We start from the raw sequence: 27,063 nt of genomic DNA on the forward strand, positions 1-27,063 counted from the left end.
CGCCTGGTGGGCCCTCCAGACTTGGTTAATTTTAACATTCATGGAGTGAACATAAAATGAAAGTTTCATTTACTAGACCACAGAAGAAATACACCCATTTCAATTGTTTAAACTTTTTTTCCCATTGGGAAAAGTAAAACATTACGCAGCAACATACTTTATACTTGGTCTAAATTGAGGTCTAGCACGCCCAGAAATTTCCCTGAGCTTTATCATGATTCCTGGAGGCAGTCTGATCCGAGGCAGATCAAAGTAGTTTCCAACAGGAGGCACGAGGACATCAGAGGGGTAGGTGAATTCTCTGTCTTCCTCTATGGTCAGAGGCAGTGGAGAGGGGCTCGGAGTAAGGGCAGGGGAGATCACGCCATTGGCCTCCACCTGCCACTGGCACCTGAGCAGACAGAAAAGAGGCTCTTCACTTCCTCTCTCAACAATATTGGAAAGCTATTGGATGTTTGCGGATACATCAAACATATGAAGGATCACATTCTGTGTTAAGTAATTACTCATCAAACCTTCTCCAAAAGCTAAAGAAAAGTGAGCATTGTATGAAAGCCCATCTTTGGGGATCTAGCTCCCCCCCAATATTTAATCATTAAAACTTTTAAATGTACAGAAAAGCTGAAAGAAGGACATGGTTAATGTCCACAGACACATTTGTCTAGATTGTACAATAAACATTTGCTGTGTTTGCTTTATCACACATCCACCCATGCTCTTGGGGATCATTCAATTTAATTAGACAATAATTGTGTTGGAGAAAAGCTTATGCAGTTCAAAGATGTAATTTTAAATTTAGTAAAGTAAGGGCCAGAAAGCACTATGGTGTAATTTTCATCTTATTTCTTAGACACAATGACACCCATGAAATTGCCAGGCAGTAGGCACAATCACCTGGGAAATGTACCAGAAGGATTTTTCCACATAAAGTCCTTTTTCCTTTGCAGGCAACACTAGCTCAGTTTCAACCTTTTTGTTACCTTTGTAAAAGTTTGGACCGCAATAGCTCCTGACAGGCTTCTTCTTCTTTGGTAATTTCTGGTCCATTGTACAGGATTCTTAACATGGAACAAGCTAACACAGACAGACCTAAAGCCAGGTCTACCAGAAAGGGCAAGCCTCCTGAGACATCCTCCGAAGACTCCTACAATGCAGACGGGTAAACCACGCTGGTCAGTGCACACTGGCAGAGGCTACTACCTGTGCTGCCCCACACTACGCTGTCCCCAACCACAGGGTTCTACAGAGCAGCATCGAGTATCACTGCTAGGGGACACAGGTACAGCACCCAAATCATGACTAGATGGTGGCACTGGAATGACCAGAGTGAAGTCTCAACACATTTTTGGAGAGAAAATAGTTGATCAGACACCATATACAATAGTACAAATCAAATAAATAGTACAAATGAAATAAAGAAGCCTGATTCTTTGATAGCTTCCTCTCTGTTGTGCCCACCTAAGTATAAATCACTATTTCGTTTTTTCACTTCCACCCTGTGCTCAAACTGTGATGTTGTCAATGACTGCAGTGAATTCATTCAAGAAATAATTTACTGGGTGTCCTATGTGTGCCAGCCATTGTTCTAGGTGCCTGAGATACATCGCAGAATGAAATGAAGATCCCTGCTCTCAGGGAGCTTACATTCTAGCAGTTAATGCCACTCTGGAGAGTCTTAGCTTGGTTAAGCTTAAGAAACCTCAAAGTCTAAAATACGTTTTTGGAATCAGGCAACTGGAATCAGCAACTTAAGTAGGATGCTTAAGTACTCTGTTTTTGTTTGTTTGTTTGTTTCAATTTTTGAGACAGAGTCTCACTCTATCACCCAGGCTGGAGTACAGTAGCATGATCTCAGCTCACTGCAATCTCTGCCTCCCAGTTCAAGTGATTCTCCTCCCTCAGCCTCTCGAATAGCTAGGACTACAGGTGCCCGCCACCACACCACACCTGGCTAATTTTTGTATTTTTAGGAGAGACGGGGTTTCACCAAGTTGGCCAGGCTGATCTCGAACTCCTGACCTCAGTTGATCCGCCCACCTCAGCCTCCCAAAGTGCTGGGATTACAGGTGTGAGCCACCATGCCCAGCAGGATGCTTAACTACTCTTAAAACCCAGGATCCAAGTGCTTATTTCTGTTAAGTTCTATTGAGTCCTCTTTGCCCTGTGGAAAGATGCTGGGGTCAGGTCACCTCCCCAAGCTTTGAAGAGGGAGCTCCAATCAATAGATTTATTTCTGTGCTGCTGAGTTGATTTTAGATCATAGCTAGTTTTATTCTGTAAAAGTACTACTAACTGCAAGGAGTTGACTAGTGCCAACTAGAAGAGAAAGATGAAAGAGTGACTCATATTCTGCCCTGTTTCCAAGGCAAATATGATGTATGTAATCAAGGCACATAGCAGATAGTACATTTTGTCCACGGCAGTGGTTAGATTCAAGTACCTGAGCGCGAACTGTGCAAGCAAAGCCCCACATGGCTTTATCAGGAGTGTTGTGTTCACGGCCACTTCTCATTTCAAAGGAGAAGGTGACTGTATCTCCTTCCACCTTAAAATTTAAGGAAGGGAGGGAAATGCACTTTAAAAACAAGATACACAATTTTCAAAAGAGCAATGAATTTCAGAGGTTTACTTTCAAAAAGGACCACAGCAATATTTCACTCCTTTTCTCATTTGCTTTTTGATTCAAATTCTATTCCCTCTCATTTAGACAACCAATCCTTTAAGTGTCTCTCCTGATGAGGTAGCCTTTGGGATGAGGCATCTGTGAAATGGGGCACAGTTACCCATTAGCAAGGTAAAGGTTAATCAAATCTTGAGAATAATTTTTTTTTTTTTTTTTTTTAGACAAGGTCTTACTCTGTCACCCAGGCTGGAGTGCAGTGGCACAATCATGGCTCACTGCAGTCTCAATCTCCCGGGCTCAAGCAATCCTCCCACTTCAGCCTCCTGAGTAGCTGGAACTACAAGTGTGCGGAACCATGCCCAGCTAATGTTTTTATTTTTTTTTTTGTAGAGATGAGGTCTCACTATGTTGCCCAGGCTGGTCTTAAATTCCTGGGCTCAAGCAGTCTGTCCACCTCAGCCTCCCAAAGTGCTGAGATTACAGGCATGAGCCACCTTGCTCGGATTTGAGCATAATTTCTCTCTTTTTGAGATGGAGTTTCGTTCTGTCGCCCAGACTGCAGTGCAATGGTGCAATCTTGACTCACTGCAACCTCTGCCTCCTGGGTTTAAGCAATTCTCCTGTCTCAGCCTCCTGAATAACCGGCATGACAGACACACACCACCACGCCTGGCTAATTTTTGTATTTTTAGTAGAGACGAGGTTTCACCATGTTGGCCAGGCTGGTCTCAAACTCCCGACCTCAGGTGATCCGCCTGCTGCAGCCTCCCAAAGTGATGGGACTATAGGCGTGAGCAGCTGAACCTGGCCATAATTTCTAACAAATGGCTTGTCATCTATGGCTGAATTAAAGAGGGTCCATAACATATATGAAATAAAGGCCCTGGGAACAGACTTTGGAGACATTTTTGGGTTTTAACAGACATTTCAGTTTTATATTCATATTCCAGGCAGATACACAGTAAGTAGTTTGAGGGCCAAATTACAAAGCGTGGCACTAATTTTATCAGTTTGAGAATGGATAATTGTTTTTGCTCCAAAGGCCCAAATTCATCTGAACACATTAACTCAATACTTTTACACTGCAGTGGCCTTGTGGTTCTAGGGTACTTGTCAACAGGGAGTGTAGAGGAGAACTAAGCTGGAAGATCTAGCAACCCTTTTAATCAACAAGGAAGAAAATGCTGTGACAACTTCTATCCATGGAGTAACTTGTGAAAGGGAGTGAACAGGGGTCTGATGTCCTACAAGTGAAAGGAGGGTCATTCTGAATAGAAGGAGTGAGCTGACAGGCCTGGTAAGGTGGCTCCACCTCAACAAAAGCCCCCAGGGCAAATGTTTTTCTGGGATTACAGTTAGTACTTGGACCTGTGAGGACTGCAAGTTCATTTTCTTTTCTAGGAAGCGATTATGACTGGATACCATACCTTCACCAAGTCTTTCGGCCAACCAGTTCCTAAGACACTACGGCTGCCATATCCCAGTGTGTTGCCTCCATATTCAGCAACCTTCCTACTGTTTGTGTTAGGCCCCGCATATATCACCAACTTCAAAACAGAAAATATACTGTTAGACTGTAAAAGAAAAACAAAAACAACATCTACAAATAAAAAGGCTGCAAAAACATGTGTTTAAAATACAATTATAACCAGGCATTGGTGTCATTATAGTATAACTACTATTTCCTAATTTTTTTAGGTATAACTGATACTAGTTTGGACGCAATCAGTCATTGGTATTTACAGGGAAGCCACAGAGTAATAACAACAATTCTTAATAAAAAGAAGTATACTTTTTATATTACCACACTTTAATTGGCTTGGGGACCTCACATTAAATAGTTATACTCAGCTATTGTACATCAATATTTTTGAAATAGCTATTTTAATGCTAATTAATAACAAATAACTCATTAATAACAGTTAGTTTGGCCCCTTAAGTCCTCCCCAAAATAAATAAAGTGAGCAAATACAGATGGAAATATGGTTATATCTAACACAACAACAAAATAAAAGCACCAAAAAAAAAAATCAATGAATAAATAAGAATTTTTAAAAATGCAACAAATTGAAAATAAGCCATATATTCTTAGGATGTTGCTTAATGGTATAAAAAGAAAATGATACAAATTTGGGCCAGAAAGGGGGTTGCTGCTTCTTGGGTCAGTTTTCATGTATCAATATTTCTCTGATTCATTTATAACCAGCTGGCTGACTTTCTAATCGGCAGAAGAAACATTTATAGCTCATTTGGCATTCAAAGACTTCCATAGGAAAAATAAAGCTCTGGCTTCTGTAAATACCAAACCCTGTCTTCTAATGTGCACTCTGACTGCTTCTCACTGCATCTAAGTTCAGATTTAGTAGCTCTATCTTCAGCCCTAAATGCTTATTATTTTGTGATTTCTTACCCTTTGGGGCCTTTTGCTGACACCAGCCAGGGACCACTGGAAAAGTAAATGTACTTTTATCCATGTAGTAAGCCTCTTTGTGCTTCACCATTTAACACTAATGTCTACTGCAGGCATAAGTTAGCACATATCAGAAATGCAAAATACGGTTTTTAAAGGAGAAACAAAATGACACCAACTAAAATGGCAACCTCTCCCATTTCTACATTAAAAGTCACTTCACCTGAACCTGGGAAATGGGGATAGCCAATGCCAGGAGCTATGAATTATGGTGGACTGATGCTAGGAGATATGTTTCTGAAAGGCCTACTAAAGATCCTCTCATATATTTTCTTGCGTCCAGCTAAGGTGAGTTTTGAAGACAAGGCTTTGGGGACACTTGGGAATCTTCACTATCCTAAAAGATAATGGGGAAGAGGATTCTATAACTTGCCCAGAAATGTGTTTCACCATCTCATAGTATATACAGTTAAGAAGTCCTTTATTTTTAACCTAAAAACCTCCCCGCATAGAATTTTTTAAAAGCCAGCCTCAGAAGTTAGAATCCCCTGCTAGGATTTAAGCCCATTTGCCCTCACACAGTTCACAGGGGAGAGAGACAACAGATCACTAAGAAGCTACATAAAAATAGTATGCACGAAGCTATTAGATAAGCCTCCAACTGTTCTTTCATATGTTACATATTTCATTAGCCTTTCCCCCTAAGACCACAGGACGGGTTACAATTCAATAATTCTAAGTAGAAGAAAATGCTTCAACCCCTAAGATACTTCCTTTCGTTCATAACTGTTAAGCCACCAGCTTGGAAACTACTCTTCCTCAAAAAAAGAACAAATGTTTAAATAAATATAAACCAGATCCTAGCACCTCTGAAACCCTTCTAAAAAACCATCTTTTCCCAAAAGATACATGAGAAGCCCCAAGAATTGGGCAGTGAGACCTTTCTAGATGAATGGACATCACACATCTGGGTTAACTTCAAGCACAGAGGGAGGGCAGGGGGTAAGCAGAATGAAAAGGAACATTTCCTTCCACTCACATCTAAGCACCTGAAAGCTTACAAACTACACTTTCAACATATCATTAAAACATTGTTCTTAGCCTGCAGAGGTGGTGTTTCTTTAACTCCCTCAATCACTACCCTTCAAAGATAACAACTTTATCTTAGGAAAGTTCTCCTTAGAGACATCTGCAGACAGAAATCAGTCAAGAATGGTGACCAGCAGCAAAGAAAAATAAGAAGCATCTAAGAATCAGCTTACTCGAGGTGGAATCAATAATAACCCAGTTCTTACTTACTTTGTCATAGTCATATTGTGAAGAGCATCTGCTATCAAATCTAAGGTACAGGCAGCGAGCTCCTGGGATATGGACCGTTTCTTTAAATTTATAGTTGTCTCTGACAGGGTGGACTGTTTCCACAGTCTTTCCAGCAGCCCATGGGGCAGGAATCTTTAAACCAGTGAGAAATCCTGGCTCTTCCTTCTCTTCTAACATTCTAAACAGAAAAAGAGAAAGTGATTTAGCTTAGCAGCCAACAAAAGGAAAAACAATGTAAACATTAAATTGCTCTTTAATTTTCCACAGCATGCAGTATGATAACACTGAGGCTTTTAAATGCTTGATATCAGTGGCAATCAGAAACATTTTAAAAAATTCCTACAGTTAGGGCCGGGCGCAGTGGCTCACACTTGTAATCCCAGCACTTTGGGAGGCCGAGGTGGGCGGATCACGAGGTCAGGAGATCCAGACCACGGTGAAACCCCGTCTCTACTAAAAACACAAAAAATTAGCCCGGCGTGGTGGTGGGTGCCTGTAGTCCCAGCTACTTGGAGAGGCTGAGGCAGGAGAATGGCGTGAACCCAGGAGGCGGAGCTTGCAGTGAGCCGAGATTGCACCACTGCATTCCAGCCTGGGCGACAGAGCGAGACTCCGTCTCAAAAAAAAAAAAAAAGATTCCTACATTTAAGGGTTTTTTCTTTCTTTGTTGTTAGATATTATATTTGCTTTTTTTCTTTTTTGCCTTTTTCCAGGATAATAAGCAGATATATATTTTCATTTTTCCCTCTTTTTTTCAAGGGAGAAGCCCAATTGATATCCAAGAGAAGACCTGATCAACCCTCATTTAAATGTACTCAGAAAAAAAAAAAAAAAAAAGATACTGTAAAGGATCTTTAAGATTGGGCACTTTGCAAATCCCACAGGGTTAGCATCCTGTAAACATTTCCTTTTGTTGATATCTACATGCCAATTGTTGAAAACTCCAGGAGTCTACATAGCTACTTTTCACTGTAATTTTTACTAAAGAAAGGTGCCTTCAAAGGTTCTCTTACCTACTGTAATTGAACTCTCAAGGATGGCATGGAGCCTGAGGTTATGGAATACAAACTCCTAAGACTTAAACTTAGTTACCATGGAATTCTCTTATTCTTTCAACTCTGAAGCTTGAGCTGCAAAGCCTTACTCTCCAATACGGTAACTACTGGTCACATGTGGCCATTTCAATTAAATTGAATTTAAACGAAATAAAATTTAAAATTCAGCTCCTCAGTCACACTAGCTATATTGCAGATGCTAAATAACTACCTGTGGCTATGGAACTAGACAGCACAGATAGAAGTTTCCATCACTGCAAAAAGCTCAATTCCATAGCCTGCTGCTCTGGAGAAACCCAGGAAATCTTTTTTAAAGACAGCTTTAATGCAACATAATTGACATAATAAATTGCACATATTTAAAACATACAACTTGGTAAGTTTGGACATTTGTTATACCATTAAGTTTCCTTCTTCCTCTTTGTAACCACTCCATTTCTCCACCAGGTGATCACTTATTTGCTGTCTGTCACTAGAGATTAGTTTGCATTTTCTAGAGTTTTATATAAACGAAATATAGTATGTGACCTAAGGGGACGTGGCTTCTTTCACTCAGGGTTAAGTATTTTGAGATTATATACTGTTGTATATAACAATAGTTCATTCCTTTTTATTGCTGATTAGAGTCCATTGTATGACTATATCACAATTTGCTTATCCATTCACTTACTGATGGACATTTAAGTTATTTCCAGATGGACATTTATGTTGTTTCCAGTTTTGGGCTCTTCTAACCAAAACTGTTATGAACCTTAATGTAAAAGCTTTGTAAGAACCTATGCTTTCTTTTCTTGTGTGAATATCTAAAAGTGAAATAGTTGGGTCATACAATAGATGTATGTTTAACTTTTTAAGAAACAGCTGGCAGGGTGCGGTGGCTCACGCTTGTAATCCCAGCACTTTGGGAGGCCAAGGTGGGCGAATCATGAGGTCAGGAGTTCAAAACCAGCCTGGCCAACACGGTGAGACCTCGTCTCTACTAAAAAATACAAAAATTAGCTGGGTGTGGTGGCGTATGCCTGTAATCCTAGCTAGTCATGAGGCTGAGACAGGAGAATTGCTTGAACCCAGGAGGTGGAGGTTGTAGTGAGCTGAGATTGCGCCATTGCACTGCAGCCTGGGTGACAGAGCAAGACTCTGTCTCAGAAAAAAAAAAAAAGAAACAGCCAAACTGCCTGCCAAAGTCATAATATTTTACATCCCCACTATTAGCATATGAGAATTTCAGATCAATTTTGAACTAATCTCTTGATCCATGGGGAAATTTATTCTAACCAGTTGCTATAAATCTACAAAGCAATGCTACAGTTATCTAAAATTTTCATTCTGAAGTCTTTTTCTTTTCACAGATAGATAATCCTTGCTAAAAATCATTTTCATAAAAGGAGTACTAGGCTTTCACCCAAAGAAAACGAGAAAAGGGTTCCTGCAAGGAAGCAGCATTCATTACCTCTCATCAGGGAACAGCCTGCACTTCTGGTCTTGTGCACCACATGGGGAACAGCCCACCTCAGCAAAAACCGGACACTGGGTTTTAAGCAGCAAAGCCGTCTGAAACACAAAACGATCATTATGTCTTCCAGTGCTACTGTCAGTTATCTGAATGGTATGAGAGCCAAACGTAGAGGTCTCTCTTAAATCATCTTTTTACAATCCTAGTCTGCTCTCCTTCACTAAGAAATGCTGTGCTACTTAGACCACTTAACATTATTTTACTTAATGCTGTAATGGAATGCATCATTTATATTAGCTACTATTAGCTGGCAAGGACTCAGGAGACAAACTATAATGGTAGGTTTTTAGTGGCATTGTATATTAGCATTTTTATAGCTGATCAGCCATGAACACTTGCTAAAAGATTGCAGTTAGTAATTTAGTCAAACAAATAAAATGTTTTCCCTTATTATTTATTTTTATGACATGGTATTTTTCTTCATTCCATCATTATTTCCCTTGGTTTCTGAAAGGCAGGATTATGTTTATTCTGTCTTCAGTGAAAGCAAACAGCCACCCTGTGAAGCAGGTTGGCCAAAAAGCGTTCACTTTGGCACACCAAGGATCATACCTGGCTGGTATAGAGTACCAGCTGCACTAGCTGAGGCATCAGGGCATCGGCCATGATCAGAGTCTGTAAATTTGGATGCATCAGGGAGGTCAGTAACACTGGAAGAAGGTGACCAAGCATAGTAGCCTTAGTAACTTGTTCCAAGCCTTTTAACCTACAAAAAGTTCAAGAAAAACACACAGCCTAAGCAATGCCCAAACATGTGAAGAAGCACTAATGTCATCTTTATCTGACAACTTCTCCTAAACTGCACCTCCTTAAACTACTTAAGCACTTTCAGTGATAGCGATTCAGTCCACAAATTTTCCACCTTCTGCCACTGAGGGAGAGGGGAAGAATAGAAATAAAGCTATTAATAGATTTCACCTTCAGTCTCTGATTTTTGCCAAGAAATTTATAAGCTGCCTTTTTTTTTTGACAGGGTCTCAGTCTGTCACCCAGGCTGGAGTGCAGTGGTACGATCACAGCTCACTGCAGCCTTGATCTCCTGGGTACAAGTGATTCTCCCACCGCGGCCTCCCAAATTGTTGGGATTACAGGTATGAGCTACTTAGGTTCTAGGTTCTAGGTTGCTATATGGTGCATTTCATAGCACCTTTGAAGCACTTTACAAATGGATTCTAAAATGCCAATGGCTACTACCTGTAAAGTTCCCCTGCCTCTGGGGCTGCTGGTCACTATGCTACACAGTGACTCTAAACAGGAGGAAGTGAATGGCTACAACACTGATTCACCTGCCCAGAGCTGTGACATCCATTACTGGTCTAGAGAAATTGAGGCTTGCCTGGGGCATGCAGAAGCAGGCAGATTTCTTTCCCCAATTTTTTTTTATTATGGTAAAATAAACATAGCATAAAATTTACCATCTTAACCATCCATCAGTGTTATTAAATAATGTTGTGCAACCATCACCACCAACCATCTCCACAACTCTTTTGTGTTATAAAACCCAAACTCTATGTCCATTAAACAATAACTCCTCATTTTCCCCTTCCCCCCAGCCCCCGGCAACCACCATTCTACTTTCTGTCTCTATGATTTTGACTTATCTAAGTAGGCAAATTTTTAATTTATCTTTAAAATCACATTCTTAATATCCCTGTCCTCCGCTAGAAGAATTAAGGAATGCAGAAAGAAATGGATTATGTAAATTCCTTAAGTCTACTTAGGATATTGGTAGTGGAACCGGAAACCCAGGCTCTCCCATTAGACAGAACTACATATTACTAAGCCTCAATGCAATGCCTATCTGGGTTATATTGTTCTCAATCCCAACCTCCTATCTACTCTCTGGGAGTGGGTAAGAACCAAGTCCATAGGAACAGACAGGGTTATGGAAGCAAAAATTACACTATAGGATTCTTTTGGATCTACAGCTCCAACATGCAAATCATCAAAAAACACAGTATGCAATGCATCTCTAAAAGCAAACCAGAGCAGAATTTTTTTTTTTTTTTTTTTTTTTTGAGCCAGAGTCTAGCTGTTGCCCAGGCTGAAGTGCAGTGGCGCGATCTTGGCTCACTGCAAGCTCCACCTCCCAGGTTCAGGCCATTCTCCTGCCTTAGCCTCCTGAGTAGCTGGGACTACAGGTGCCTGCCACCGTGCCCAGCTAATTTTTTTTTTTTTTTTGGTATTTTTAGTAGAGACAAGGTTACAGCAGAAATTTTAATGTGAAGGGCTGAGAAAGGGCTTTATTACTGTGAAAGATAAGTCTGCTCTCTATATAGGTCAGCCATGTATTTGGAGAAGTAAAATTACAGTAAAATCTTGAGGTACCACATCAGTGTCATCCTTTGTGTGGCAGCTGATAAGTCACTTTTTCCTCCCAAAAGTCTTTATCATGAGGAAACTAAGTGTGCATAGTGTTGATCTTGATAATTAAAGGAAAGGCCATTTTGGGAGTGATGGCAGTAGAAGTCTCAGGTGGCAGAGATTAGGCTGTGCCCTCCACAACCTCGCTACCCTTAGATCATGGCTGTTGGCCCAATCTCACCTGAAAGCACAAGAAAGAGTGTGACTGCACTTGGCTTTCAAACACTTGCCCTTTTAGCCTATTCTCACAAAAATCTCTCTATATAAAATTGATCCTTCTATATTCTAAAAAGATTTAATTTCAATAAACAAACTTTTCTTCCCACAGGGCAGCTGGTCACAGCCCACAATCCATTCCTCACCTCTGCTCACGGTCTGCTATGTCACTATTTATGAGGGCAGTTGTGACCTGCTGTAGCATTTCCAACACTTCATCACATCCAGTCAGGATTTGGGTGGCAAGAGCCAAAATACTGACTTTTAGCTCCTAGGCAGAAAATATCATCATATTATTTTTAAGCTTTGTGATGAACATACATTCACAATGACAACATGAAATGATGTATTTAATGATGTATTTCCAAATGAAATAATGAGGTGGCCAGAATAAGCCCAAAGCAGTAAATTCTGCTAGAATGGCAAGTGGCAATTTGGGAGGCCAAGGTCTGGAGAGCTGACAGAAATACGCAGTATTTCAGAGGGATCACACTGAGTCCCTAGGAGAAAAGGCTCCCATCCCAGCCAGCACAAGAAATATCTCCCATCCCATCCAGCACAAGAGAGCTCCTGGTGGCCAGCCCAGAAACTGTCCAGGTGGAAGACTGCCTTGGGTGGTATGAGGATAGCTAAAGAGAAAAACAGAACAGTAAAAGGCGCATGTAGAGGCGGTGAATAAAATGAGACAAAAACACAACATTCTAAAACAGTACAAGTGACCTTTTACTCAATGTCCTAAACCCATCACAGTTAAGAACAGGCAGTTAAAAAAATTCAATTAAAGTAGCAAGCAGTTACAGGCTATTAAACATTAAAATAACTATTAGAGAGTTCGTGGGAGTACAAATACTAAATAATGTGTTAAGAAAGACTAGCTAACATCATAGAAGTGTTTAGTTTACAATTATTTTCAGTTAAAAAAATACAAACTCTTTAGGGGGCATGTTTCCCTACAAACCTAGACAACTGAGCCTATTCAGCCTTTCCTAAGAGTCTTTACATTTCTCTCTATGTTTAATTAAGAATTTACTAAGGCTAGGCCGGGTACGGTGGCTCATGCCTGTAGTCCCAGCACTTTGGGAGGCCAAGGCAGGTGGATCACTTGAGGTCAGGAGTTCAAGACCAGTCTGGACAACACAGTGAAACCCTGTCTCTACTAAAAATTCAAAAATTAGCTGGGCATGGTGGCGCACATCTGTAATCCCAGCTACTCGGGAGGCTGAGGCAGGAGAATCGCTTGAACCCAGGAGATGGAGATTGCAGTCAGCCGAGATTGCACCATGGCTCTCCAGCCTGGGCGACAAAGAGAGACTCTATCTCAAAAAAAAAATAAAAAAAAAAAAAAAAAAAAAAATAAATATATATATATATACACACACACACACACACACACACACACACACACACACACACACACTAAGGCTACAATTTAGCCTTCAAATAGAAAAAACTTTCTCATTGTTGGAATTTTCTGGGGTCTTTATTATTATTATTATTTTATTTTTTGAGACACAGTCTCACTCTGTCACCCAGGCTGGAGTGCAGTGGCGTGATCAGGGCTCCCTGCAACCTCCACCTCCTGGGTTCAAGCAATTTTCATGCCTCAGCCTTCTCAGTAGCTGGAATTACAGGGGAGTGCCATCACGCCCGGCTAATTTTTGTATTTTTCAGTAGAGACGGGGTTTCGCCATGTTGGCCAGACTGGTCTCGAACTCTCGGCGTCAAGTGATCCACCTGCCTCAGCCTCCAAAGTGCTGGGATTACAGGTGTCAGCCACCACATCCAGCTGTTTTTAGTAGTATTGAGATTTTTTTAATCATTAAAAGAGAAGGAACTCTGAACTAATGATGAGCCAAATCATGTTTTAAATCACACCAATGACATGCATGATCATCTACTGACTCCATACCACATGGCAGCAAAGTGCCAGGTATTTACAGGGCTTGTTAATACAGCAACTTTACAAAGAAGATGTTATTGTCCCTTTTTACTGTTGAGAAAACTAAGGCAAGAGAAGTTAAATAAATATTATCAACAACTTAAATTAAAAGTGCATGTATGTCTGCCTATTTAAAAATGGATTATACAATGAGATAAACTCATAAGTACAACCTATCAGATGTATGATTTAAATAGTATATATGCATAAAGGAGTAAGAAAAGGGCAAACTGCATTGGCTTTTATCTTTAACTATGGCTTTCTTGGTTGATTTTTCAGTGTGTTTAACATTTTAAGAAAGAATAAAGTTCTTGTTGATTTCTCTGATTCTCCCACAAAGATGAAATCCTGAAGAACAATGCAAACAACAGCCTTGAGCATCTGTCAAAATTATAACAACCATGGCTATAAAAAAATCTTTGGACTGCTATAAATTGTCATGTGGGAACAAGTTAGTGAGTTTACACAGAAGCTAATTTAAAAATAATTACAGAAAATGAAATTGACTACAGGTTTAGAAATTAGATTATTCCACATAAAGATTGAAAAAATTATCACCTTTTAAAAGTTATTTTAATCAAGAGAATATAATAAACCATCTAAAATTTTGAAATTATTTAATGCTCCCAAGATTGATTTTTTTATATATATATATATATGTGTGTCTATGTAGCTATAACTTTCAGGTACACATGAGATCACTTGTAAGTGCCATATTTTACCAGTTCTTAAAAGAAGATGGAAGTAAACAAAGGCACAGAAAGATTGACAGGAGCACACGGATGACACATTATGAGTGTCACAAGTAGGTGACTACTGTGCAATGACATAAAAAATCTATGGGATGAGTGGCCTAATGTTACCTCTCACAAGAATATAAGCCACAAGGTGAATTCTGACATCATAAAACACAGAAATTTAGCCAATTAAGCTGCTTTTCACACTGGGTAGAACACATCGTTAAAATAAAGCTTGGTGTTTACCTGTACCTTCAATGTCTCTCCCTGCAAGGAGCTGTCACTGTCATCATTCTCATCAGGTTTAATCAAAATAGTGTTACTGAGAAGGTGATTCTGAACTGCCATCAGATAGCGCAGGCAGGAGGATGCAGCCTTTAATACAAATAAGGGCATTTAAATGATCTAAATCCTACTGAAAGAGCGATCATGTAATCCTCATGTTTTTAAAAGATTTTGACAAAGAAAACAAAAAGAGAAAGTACAGAAAACAGACCAAGTTAGTTTTTCAGGTGACTTATTTCAACATGGCTTTCCATACATACTTTGACACACTTACTATAACTTTCTGCCTTTTGGTACACAATCCTCACTAACTAGAATACTTACTTGAATTTTTGCCTCTTAATAATTATTCTTCCCCCTCCCTCTCACACACATCTCCATTATAGAAGAATACTCAAACCCTTAACAGAATCTTTTGATCCCTACTGGTCTCTATAAAACACTCATGGTTTAGAAAACAATGTAAAATTAAAAATTAATAAGGGGAAAACACTCTCACTAGATAAAACAAAAACCCCCAAATCTGATCAATTTATTGCATCAAGCAATTTAAGCAGGGGGAATAGTCTTTGGAAAGTTTTTCAAGTGGATTTGTCTAGTTCTACATTTCTAGGGTAAGTAGTAATCTGCTGACTTTCATAAATTATTATTATTATTATTTGAGACAGAGTCTTGCTCTGTCACCCAGGCTGGAGTGCGATCTTGGCTCACTGCAAACTCCACCTCCTGGGTTCATGTGATTCTCCTGCCTCAGCCTCCTAAGTAGCTGGGAATACCGATGTGTACCACCACACCCTGCTAATTTTTGTATTTTTAGTAGAGACGGGGTTTCACCATGTTGGTCAGACTGGTCTTGAACTCCTGACCTCAGGTGATCCACCCACCTTGGCCTCCCAAAGTGCTGGGATTACAGGCGTGAGCCACTGCGCCCGGCCTTTCATAAACTATTTTAAGTCTGTATGTATACACACACCTGTCAATACAATAAAATGAAAACAGGGATGCTTGACATAATTTTGCTTTCATTAAACACATTTTTACTTACAGGCACAGTTGAAAGGAGCTTTTGAAAATCATCTTTAGAGACAGTTTGGCACTTGGTGATTAAGATACAGGATTCTCGTACGACAATCTTCAGAATGTAGTGTAAAAGTTCATCATTTAGTCTTTAAAATGCAGGAAAAATGTAACAATAAAATATTGATGGTTTATTCATAAAAGGATAAATTTTATATAATTAGTATAAGGTGACAAATAGAAGATATATAATTGATTCTTAAGCAAATCGCCTTAGTAATAATGCTAACAACTAGGTATATTATTTAAATCAAACTTATAGAACTCAAATGGCACCCAACTACAAAGTCAAAGTATTTTATAAATAACATAGAAAAACAACACCTTCGTCCCCTTCACCAGCTCTAACACACATACTCAGCCTTTCTCATAAACCAGCAATTTGGATGGTACCCTGAACCAAGATCTCCTAAATAAGTTCCATCTGTTATTTTTGCTAAAGACCCTTTCCCCAGGCCCAACTTACTTTACTGATAAAACTGAAATGTGCAATTATCAGTTCTGAGGGGAACTGTGGAATCTATTATCTTTCAACTGGTCCATGCTTTAGGTTTAACATGCTAACGATCGTATTAGTTATAACAGGAGACTAAAGTTGATCAAACACATTTAAATGTAAACTAACAACTGAGAACACAAAGGCTAGGAGTGAATAATATAACTGGTGTCACCTGTAATGATCATCCTCATCACTGCCAAATCGGTTGTTTTGGAGCTGTTCAGCCAGGTTGGTTAAGATCACATCCCGTAGCTGGGAGAGTCCACTGTTTCTCTCTCCTAACACAGAAGAAAGCTCCATCATCTACCCTGGTAATGACTCCTAGAAAACTGATGCTATTTTTAAAAAGTTTTTAAACAAATAGAATGTCGGCAAGCTAGGGGCAGCAGACATACGGACTTATACAAATAAAAGCGGCAAAAATGACATCACAACGAATCCGACTTTTTAACCAGCATCCTGATTAAAGTGTAATTACCCTCTTGATATATCATGAAGTGTGATTTTTTATTCCTTAACGTTGCTTTTAAATGCCAACTGTCTTTAACATAGTACCTTTTGTTGTGTTGTTTAGTCTAACTTAAAATGTTAGGCTCCAATGTGTGAAGACAACTGGCTTAGAAATGACCAGTAAGTGATTATTTTATTTATTAAACATCTATAGTCACATACATTATGCTAAGCAGTAGAGACAAAGTTTATAAAGCTTGCAGATACATAAAACACGGTTTTTGCTTTCAATCTGGTTTAAGTGTAAGCATATATGCAGATACATTCTTTTTTTTTTTGAAACAGGGTCGCGTTCTGTTGCCCAGGCTAGAGTGCAGCTGTGTCATCACAGCTCACTGCAGCCTCAATCTCCTGGGCTGAAGCAATCCTCCTGCCTCAGACTCCTGAGCAGCTGGGACAACAAGGTATGGGCCACCATGCTCAGCTAATTGTTTTCATTTTTTGTAGAGTCAGGGTCTTGCTATGCTGGCCAGGCTGGTCTCAAGCTCCTGGGTCAAGTCATCCTCCTGCCTTGGCCTACCAAAGTGCTGGGATTACAGGTGTGAGCCACCATGCCTGGCCTGCAGATACATTTCTTAAATATGCTGACTAACATATGAAGAAATGTCAATATTATCTTAATATGCAGTTGTTTCCTTGGGGATAAAAAAAGGACGGCTGTTCAAAGATAATTAAAGGATAATTCTTACCTTCTGTTAAGACCAGTTTAAGTAAGTTATTGATTTCAGTTTCACCTGGGTACAAGATATTTAAACCAGAGCTGAAATGACAAAAAAAGTCAAAAACATTTAAGCAAATGTTCTAGAAAATCAACTGTAAATATTTAAATTCATATTTTTATTAAAGATGTCCATTTGATTACATAAAACTGTGAAATAACTTTTATCACTAAAAAGGCATTAAAAAAAATTGAGACAGGGTCTCAATATGTTGCCCAGGTTAGTCTTAAACTCCTGAGCTCAAGCGATCCACCTGCCTTGGCCTCCCAAAGTGCTGGGATTGCAGGTGTGAGCTACTGCACCTGGCCTAAAAAGGCATTTGAACCTAAATTCACTGTCACGATCCAGTCCACTTCCCTGATAAGTGGCATCCTTCTCCTCCTCTTCCTGTGAATTACCAAAATGATAAGTACTTGGGGCTAGATGCAGAACTGGTTAGAGAGAATTGGTAAGCTATGAAAAGTCAATGTAGTCAAGCCTACATGTAACAATTGTGCCTCCCCAAAAGAACACTTAAGAAAGTAAATTTCTAATTCTCAGCTTTTCCAAAGAGAAGGGAAGAACAATATTGTAAATGGCATCAGAATCTTTTTTCTTTTCATTAATTTATTTGTGTGTGTGCTTATATGCGTGCATGTGTTTTAGACAGGATCTCACTGTCACCCAGGCCGGAGTGCATGGAGTGCAGTGGTGTGATCTCGGCTCATTGCAGCCTTGACCTCCCAGGCTCAAGTGATCCTCCCACCTCAGTCTCCCAAATAGCTGGGACTACAGGTGCTTGCCAGGGCATTGGGCTAATTTTGTTTTTATTTTTTTTGTAGAGACGAGGTCTTACTATGTTGCCCAGACTGGTCTCAAACTTGGCCTCAGCGATCCTCCTGCTATGGCCCCTCAAAGTGCTGGGGATTATAGGCATGAGCTACCACACTCAGCCTCTTTTCTTTTTTAATTGAGGTTTAACATTTAATCAAGTGCACATATTTACAGTGTGCAATCTGATAAGTCTGACATATGTATACATCAATGAAACCATCACCACAATCAAGATAGTGAATATATCCATCCCCTCCAAAAGTTTCCTCAGAGCACCAGATTTCAATCATTGCCTTAATGCTCCACAGAAAGAGATTCGAAGCATAATGTGCTGTGGAAGGAAAACAACTTCCTGTCATCTATGCTCACCCCTGTCATACAGATCTTTCAGACCAACTATTCAGCTCTCTCGGACACTAAATTATACTTAATCACTTTAAGGCTGTATTCCCGTATAAAAGTTTGCTGAGGCCAGGCATTGTGGCTCACACCTGTAATCCCAGTACTTTGGGAGGCCAAGTGGGAGGATCACCTGAGGTCAGGAGTTCGAGACCAGCCTGGCCAACATGGTGAAACCCCATCTCTACTAAAAATACAAAAAATTAGCCGGGCATGGTGGCACATGCCTGTAATCCCAGCTACTTGAGAGGCTGAGGCAGGAGAATCACTTGAAGCTGGGAGGTGGAGGTTGCGGTGAGCCGAGATCGCACCACTGCACTCGAGCCTGGGCAACAAGAGTGAAACTCCATCTCAAAAAAGCAAAAAGAAAAAAAGTTCACTCAACCTAAAAAAACAAAAAAAGACTGACAATAAATAGAAAATGGCCTATAAATTCTGCTCTCTTGTCTCAAAAGGTTTTAAACAGGTTGATAAAGGGTTGCATTGTTGAGCACTTACTTTGCATCAGGCCTTACCTTAGGAAAACCTCACAAACCCATAAAACAGGTGCTATTTTTATGCCCATCTTACAGCTAAGGAAATGCGAACCTTAAACCAAGGTCACACTAGTGAGTGGCAAAGTCTAGAACCCAGGTCTGCCTGTTGACAAAGCCTGCTTCTTAACCACCCTGCCACACTCTGCAAAATGAGAACATCAGCTTGCAAACAATCAAAATATCCACTTAAAGGGTTGGTTTTGTTTGTTGGTTTGTTTGTTTTTTAGATCCAAACAGTGAGATAAGGAAATGCAGGTACACAGTTGGCTTTGGTCCTCTGAAGGTGGGGCCACAAACCCCTCTCCAGTGAAATTGTCCCCAATCCATGAGGTCCCAACTGTGGGATGCGGTTAGAGGCATTTATGCTACCAGCTTTCAGGGAAGATTACAATGCCTTGCAGAAGAATCATTTTGCAGAGAGCACTACGAAAATCATTAGCTGTTTACCTGATGGCAAGGCAGACTTCCTTCTGAATTTCAGGGCAAATTTGATCTTTTGGTGCCATCAACAACTGCCAAAGAAGCAATCCCGACCGTCGAATGATGTCTCGATTCCTTTCAGTTTGTGGGCTGAAGAAAAATTTAAATACCACCTACAGAAACATAAGGAGTCTATCTAAAAACGCTAATTCTACTGGGGATAAAATTATCCCTACAAAGAAAGTACATGGTAGATATCCTATGAACAAATAACCAGGTGGATTTTGTTTAACCACAATCTCTTCTATTGTGTAATGGTATAATTATAGTAAATATTTTGCATATATTAACTGTAATAAGCTATGTATAGCAATACTCCATTAATCACAGTGCAACGAACATGATAATTCTAACTACAGGATTAGAAGGTGGTAAGATGCAGAACAGGAAAATCATTAAATTTTTCTTCTGGTAAAAATGAACTGGCTGAAACCAAGGTTTGCGTTTCCTTTTCTCTATCATCTTATTTATCTCACAACAGTGTATTTACCTGAAAGACAACGAGAATGCAGCGTATAATACAGGTATCTCCATTAACCATGGCCTTCTCCATAATGTCACAAATACTGCTAAGATGGTGTGCTTCAATTGGATGCTGCTTGCCCAAGACACTTGTGATTGGAAGATTGGGGTTGGTGGCAAGAAGATTGAGTTGGTGTATGCACATCGCACCAACGTGGTGCAATAATTGGTTTATAACCTCATTCGTGGTTATAGCCTCTTCTAGAAGATGAAAAGGAAACTGAGTGAGGAAAGACATCTCTACGGGTGGTCCCCAAAGAATAGACCTCTGACTTACAAAAGGTGTGTGCGCACTAGAAAAGGGTATTTTGGCTATAATCTGTTTCACTGCTGCCAGAGAGCCCTTCTCCCTGCCACAGGTGCTGGGGTGAAAACACTTGGGGACTTCATTTGTTTGGAACATAAGTAGCTACCACTTACAGAGCCCTTTTTATATGCTGAAGAATGGGCTTCTCAACTTAGACTATTTTAGCCCTGTTTTGTAGAGCAATAAACCAAGAGTCAGAGAAGTTAAAGAACTTGCCCTAGGTCACACAGCTAAGAAGTAGTAGAACTGGGATTTGGATTCAGGCCACCTCAGTCCACAGCCCCTACTGGTAACTATTCTAGTAAAACCTCTCCATATCCTATGGCTGCTCCATATTAGAACTCCCGTCTATAAATAGCTCCTCATGTTTTGATATGTTAAGCTGAAAATGCCCATTAGATAACCAAGTGGAAGTGAATCCATAGTCTGGAGTTCGGGCAAGAGGCTTGGTAGTCAGTAATATAAAGTGGACTTTCTTTTCTACTTTTTGCTTTTTCAAAAAAAAGCTTTATCGAGATATAATTTACATTCCATAAAACTCGCCCACTCTAAATGCACAACTCACGAAGTTTTAGTAAATTTACACAAATACCAAAATCAAGAATGAAAGTTGAGAAAAAACACTGACCCTACAGATATTAATTACTGTGGTGATTAACATCTGTCTACATGAACTGGCTGTGGTCCTCTGAAGGACCAAGTCTACAAGTTCTCAGATATGCTTCTTCCAGGAGGTGGAGCTTAATTCACCTTCCCTTCAGTGTGGTCGAGACTAACAGAGTGTGGAACGGGAGAAGTGGTATGTTTATAGTGGAGAAATCTGGCAGACATCATTTAAACCAAGTGATCAGTTTTTAATATCACTAGTAATAAGTCATGTCAATATCATGTACCTTGGAATAGAAGTAATGTGAAGGGGATACTGCTTCTGTGGTGTTCTTCCCCCAATCCATAACTGCAGTTTAACCATGAGAAAGCATCAGATGAACACACTGATATATATACAGGGAAGGACATTCTATTCTATAAATGTCTGACCAGCACTCCCCAAGTGTCCTGTTCTGCTCTTCAGACAGAACAACTCCACCAATCTATGGCCCAGGTTTGCTGCTTTCTTCTCCCAGCAGCTCAAATCTGCTGTTGAGCCACTCTACTGAATTTTTCTTTTCAAATCTGGCATTTCCATTTTTTGTTGTTGTTGTTGTTTTGTTTTATTTTTTTTAAATAATCTCTTTACTGAAATTCTCAATTTGCTTAATCATAGTCATCATGCTTGCCTTTAATTTTTTTAAACTTGGATTCCTTTAATTCTTTAAATGTATTTATAATGGCTGTTTTAAGTCTTCATCTGACTTTCAAGGCATCAGTCCAACATCTGCGTTTCTCCTGCATTGCGTGGTTACTGATTTCTCTGCTTAGTTTATTTTTTCAAATACTTGTTTCTTTCTTTCATTTATAGACGGAGTTTCACTCTTGTTGCCCAGGCTGGGGTGCAATGGTGTGATCTCGGCTCACTGCAACCTCAGCCTCCCAGTTCAAGTGATTCTCCTGTCCCAGCCTCCCAAGTAGCTGAGACTACAGGCGCCCACCACCACGTCCAGCTAACTTTTTTGCATTTTTAGTAGAGATGGGGTTTCACCACGTTGGCCAGGCTGGTCTTGAACTCCTGACCTTAGGTGATCTGCCCGCCTTAGCCTCCCAAAGTGCTGGGATTACAGGTGTGGGCCACAGCGCCTAACCTCATTTATTTTTAATTATTCTTGTTTTTCTTTTTCAGCCTGGCTTCCTAGGGGTCACCCCTATCTGTATTCCTTAGTGATTGTCAACCAATGATTGTGCTCAAACACCTTGAGCCAGTAACACTTTCACCCCGGATGGATCTGTGTATTTTGGGGGAAGTGCCGCAAAGTTCACACGGTTTAAAACTCTGCTCTGGCTTTTACTTCCTGTTGGGCCCTCTCACCTTTGCATGTGTATGCAGACTCATGTTTAGCCAGAATTGTGTGAGTAGCTTAGGCTCTCTTAGGCCTCTTCTGTGTAGGTGTGTGGTCCCCCACAGTTTTCTCACTATCCAGATCTCACTAGTAAACTTCTAGCTAGTCGGCTGGGCCACTGCTTACCCTAACTGGGATCAAGATCTAAGACCTGCTGAGCCACTGGTCTCTGTTTGCCACCAAGATGACTACTGTTAGCGACATTGATACTGGACATGAGGTTTTTCCACGCTCTGCTCCCTATCAAGTCAGCCCCTCTGGCAGCAAAACTGCTGCTTTTCACAATCTTCCCCACCCTGAGAGAATTACCGTGCTGACCAAGCTTGAGGTAGTCAGCATAGTAATTCTCTCACAGCAGACTGAGGTGGAGGATAGGAGCAGTTCTAGCTAAGAACACCATGGACTTCCACTGTTCTTACCCAAAGTTCAAGGTTTTTTAAAATGATTAACAACTCTCAATTTAGTGTATGCCTTGGCAATTTCCAGGGCCTGGAAATAGTTGTTTTTGATAATTGCCTGTTTTAGTGTTGCTTTATGGGTAGGGGACTTGCTGAATGATTAATTCCTCCATATTAGCATAGTTGACTTTAAAGCCAAAAGATTTTAATATTAACTTAATATTAAGAATGTTCATATTAATATTGAAAAATACAAAGGTCCTTCACTGGTAATTCTAAGTTTGTATATAATTAAGTCATTATCAATGCAAAACATTACAACAGCATATAATCCCATACCAACTACAAACAATCAGTTTTTGCAACAAAGTTCCAATAATTTCAGGAAGGACATAACAATTTTCCTTTAAAAAAGTCTGTGGACCACCTCAAAAGCTCTATTTATTTACATACTTATTTACTTAATCATAAATCATCTTTCATGGTTACAGATAACAAAGGACTTTAGGTTTCAGAAGTTCAAAGAGGGAAAACTGGTGACACATTCTGGGGTTGGGCTATGTTTTCACCTACTAATGCTGTGGTATTCTCTCATATTTCAGAGGAAAATCTTTTCCTGCAAGACCCTGAGTGCACCTCACCTTTTGGCTCAGTGATAATGTGACTGACTCCAAGTCTCTGGCAGACATAATGGAAAGCTTGATTCCCAGGGTTACACCACTGATCGATATAGTCATTTGAGCATGTCCATAGCATGTTGTTCACTGTGTCATAACACGCTCCTGCAAAAAGAGCATACTGTATTCAGTCACCATGCCACCAGCTACCTGTATACATATTTCTCATAAGCACTGCTACAAAGTGGAAGGGCAAGGATGCTCTCTAATGTTGACAACCCACATCCCTAGTCCCACAGATTTACTTGGCAAGGCACTAGGTTGGGAATCGGCAAGAAGCCAGCATTTAATTTTTAATTTTGCTTAACTCCTGTGTGAGAAGGAGTAAGTCTCACAAAATAGATAGCTCTTAGTACTGATTTATCTGTGACCTACTTCCAAAAAGGATTTAAGTGGCTTACATTAAAAACTCAGGTATAATAGGCCCAATTAACATTAATACACAATAAAAAGCCCTAATAACTGAGCCCAAAACTTAGAAATAAGCTTCCTACCACCCAGGGCAAAGAGAAAATCCAGTATATTACTTAATGTACATTTTCTAACAATAACAGGTATACCAATTCCTCACAGGAAATAAACTTTTTATGGCATAAACCTTGAGAATTTCTTATAGGCATCATCACACAACCTAATCAACAGTATCTTCAATTGCAGTTTATTCAGAGGAATTTTACATATGGCAATTTCTTATACTCATTCCTACAATTAAAATTTAATATAAAAAAATTCTTTCTGGCTGGGCACAATGGCTCATGCCTGTAATCCCAGCACTTTGGGAGGCCAAGGCCAGAGGATTGCTTGAGCCCAGGAGTTTGAGACCAGCCTGGGTGACATAGTGAGACCTTGGCTCTACAAAAAATAAACAAAATTAGCTCGGCATGGTGGTGTGCTCCTGTAGTCCCAGTTACTCAGGAGGCTGAGATGGGGGGACTGCTTGAGCCCAGGAGGTGGAGACTGCAGTGAGCCAAGATCGTACCACTTCACTCCAGCCTAGGTGACAGAAGAGACCCTGTCTCAAAACAAAACAAAACAAAAAACGTCTTTCTTTTCAATGAAACCAGGATGCCACAGGGAACTGGCAAGATAGTTCAAGAGAAATTTGCTAAAACTTGAAATTTTCCAAAGAAATGTGCAAGTTTATTTCTTACCCAATCCTGGTACGAGAGCACCACGCCCCAGTGAGCTTCCAGCAGCATCTATGAGATCTGCACGACTTGTAAACTGACCATCCGAAATATTATACACCAAGCTGGAGGCTAGGACTTTGGAAACAAACACTAAGCTGTTTAATAAGCCTGAAGATTATTTTTAAAAAATTTTAGGCTTTTAACAAGACTTTTATAAAAATCACACCCTTTTCTTGTTGTTGCATATTGGTGGTAATTGGTGGTAAAGAGATGGAGAATATATGCATAAGACCACAGAAAGAAAACTGTCACCACCAGAAATTTTCCTAAATTTAATACTGAACCATAGTTTTCAAAGTGTTTTTAAAATGGCAACTTTTACATGATGGTTCTTTCTGATATACATTATCAAAAGGGTAACTGCAAGAGGGATTATGATCACTAACATCACAAGATGAAAATGTTTACAAGAAACACTTTGCAGTTAGTCAGTGTTCAATAAAGCTTGGTGTATACTCAAACACAGCTCAGCTGCAATCTTTCCTAATACTGGCTCTAAAACTTGGACACACCCTGGCTTTTTCCCTTAACACAGGATAGTGCAGGGTTAAAGAGCATGGACTTTGGGCTTCAGAGTTTGAATTCCAGCTCTAACACTTTTGGGTGGCCCTGGGAAAGTCATTGAACATCTCAGTTTCCTCATTTCTAGAGAGGAAATAATAAAAGTACCTACCTTATACAGTTATTTTAAAGAGTAAATGAGTTAAAATATGTCAAGGATCCACACCAGCATATATATATATATATATATATATATATATATATATATATATATATATATAAATTGCTATCATTGATTTTATTTTCTTCCCCATTTTCAAACAAAACTTTAGCAGTGTGTCTCTTGAGTTTGCTTCTTTTTCATATTCTCATCACCCTAGTAGCCCAGATCCCCATCATGCCTAACTTCAGTTGTAACATAAATGATACTCTTTTTTCTATTTTCTACTGTTCCATTAAACAAAGTGGGACAGTGGAAAATAGACCTCCAAATCTCTTTTTTCATGGTACTTACCATACATATGCTTTCTCCCCACTTGGCCACTTATATGAATAATACCCATTCTTTATGGCTTAAACTCAAAACCTCATGAAGTCTCTCCTTTCTACCCCATTCCACAATGAGCCTTTCTTTCTCAGATTCTGCAGCTCACAAATCTGCTCCATATGGATCCTTCCAGCAGGGATGCAGCATTGTCTATCATTTTCTCATCGTCTCACACATCTACGTCATCTCTCCTAACTAGACTAAGAGCTGTTAAAGGCAAGCACCAATTCTTCCACTTTCTGAGCAGCCCCCACAGTGGCCAAAGAGAAACAGGACACAGAAGGAATTTAAGCATTTGCTGATTTATTGCGCTAAAGTAGAATCACTGTGTAAGCTATATCTTCATGAAAGAATGGTACCCACTTTAATTAAATGGGGTCAATTAAGACTCCATTTAATTAATTAATCATGAAGATCCACTTTAATTAAATGGGGTCAATTTCAATTGAGCAAAAAATCCATGCCAAGGAGACTAAACACAATTTAATAAGACTAATGGTCATAATATGTGGTAATAGTAGGAAAAAAGAGGCGAAAAAAAAGACTGATGGTCAATAACATAAAAACCAAATTTTTATTTTTGTTTTATTTATTTATTTATTTATTTAGAGACAGAATCTCACTCTGTCGCCAGGGTGGAGTGCAGTGGCGTGATCTAGGCTCATTGAAACCTCCGCCTCCCGGGTTCAAGCAATTCTCCTGCCTCAGCCTCCTGTGTAGCTGGGACTACAGGCACATGCCACCACGCCCAGCTAATTTTTGTATTTCAGTAGAGATGGGGTTTCACCACGTTGGCCATGATGGTCTTGATCTCTTGACCTCATGATCTGCCCGCCACAGCCTTCCATGTGCTGGGATTACAGGCGTGAGCCACTGCGCCTGGCCAAAAAACCCAATCTTTAAATGGACAAAAGACTTTGGAGGAATAGATATTCCTCCAAAGAAGGTATACAAATGGCCAATAAGCACATGAAAAGATGCTAAGCATCATTAGTCATTAAGGAAATGCACAAAATCACAATGAGGTATAACTTCATATCCACAAAGATGGCTATAATCAGAAAAATGGAAAATAACAAATGTTGGTGAGGACGTAGAGAAAATAGAACCATTATACTTTGGAGATGAGAACGTAAAATGGTATGGCCACTTTGGGAAACAGTTTAGCAGTCCCTCCAAGGGTAAACATACAGTTACCATATGATCCAGCAATTCCACTCCTATGTATGTGCCCAAGAGTATGAAAAACATCCACACAAAACTTACATACTAATGTTCATAATAGCATTATTCAAAATGGCCAAAAAGTAGAAACAACTCAAATGTCCATCAACTTATGAATGGATAAACAAAATGGGATATTATCCACACAATGAAATATAATTCAACCATAAAAAGTAATGAAGTATTGATTCATGCTGTAATATGGATG

At 39.7% G+C, this 27,063-nt stretch overlaps 1 protein-coding gene across 11 annotated transcripts in view; it reads right to left on the minus strand.

Moving 5' to 3' along the window:
• The window catches only part of HECTD4 (HECT domain E3 ubiquitin protein ligase 4), a 225,759-nt gene that overhangs the window by 88,923 nt on the left and 109,773 nt on the right, over window positions 1-27,063 (minus strand). For 6 of the 11 annotated variants that reach the window (XM_030821422.1, XM_030821420.1, XM_030821421.1 and 3 more), the window contains exons 10-25: window positions 24,545-24,658; window positions 23,358-23,498; window positions 19,986-20,218; window positions 19,463-19,608; window positions 17,238-17,308; window positions 16,211-16,316; window positions 15,508-15,628; window positions 14,424-14,552; window positions 11,648-11,772; window positions 9,474-9,627; window positions 8,859-8,959; window positions 6,333-6,531; window positions 4,051-4,197; window positions 2,441-2,545; window positions 981-1,144; window positions 158-391 (exon numbers count right to left, since the gene is read on the minus strand). In XM_030821422.1, the coding sequence (XP_030677282.1) occupies window positions 158-391; window positions 981-1,144; window positions 2,441-2,545; window positions 4,051-4,197; window positions 6,333-6,531; window positions 8,859-8,959; window positions 9,474-9,627; window positions 11,648-11,772; window positions 14,424-14,552; window positions 15,508-15,628; window positions 16,211-16,316; window positions 17,238-17,308; window positions 19,463-19,608; window positions 19,986-20,218; window positions 23,358-23,498; window positions 24,545-24,658 (2,290 nt within the window). The remainder of the gene's footprint in view (window positions 1-157; window positions 392-980; window positions 1,145-2,440; window positions 2,546-4,050; window positions 4,198-6,332; window positions 6,532-8,858; window positions 8,960-9,473; window positions 9,628-11,647; window positions 11,773-14,423; window positions 14,553-15,507; window positions 15,629-16,210; window positions 16,317-17,237; window positions 17,309-19,462; window positions 19,609-19,985; window positions 20,219-23,357; window positions 23,499-24,544; window positions 24,659-27,063) is intronic. The other 5 variants (XM_030821429.1, XM_030821424.1, XM_030821426.1 and 2 more) reach the window with 3 other exon arrangements.

The sequence above is a fragment of the Nomascus leucogenys genome, chromosome 10, assembly GCF_006542625.1.
Source record: "Nomascus leucogenys isolate Asia chromosome 10, Asia_NLE_v1, whole genome shotgun sequence".
Taxonomy (NCBI): Eukaryota; Metazoa; Chordata; class Mammalia; order Primates; family Hylobatidae; genus Nomascus; species Nomascus leucogenys.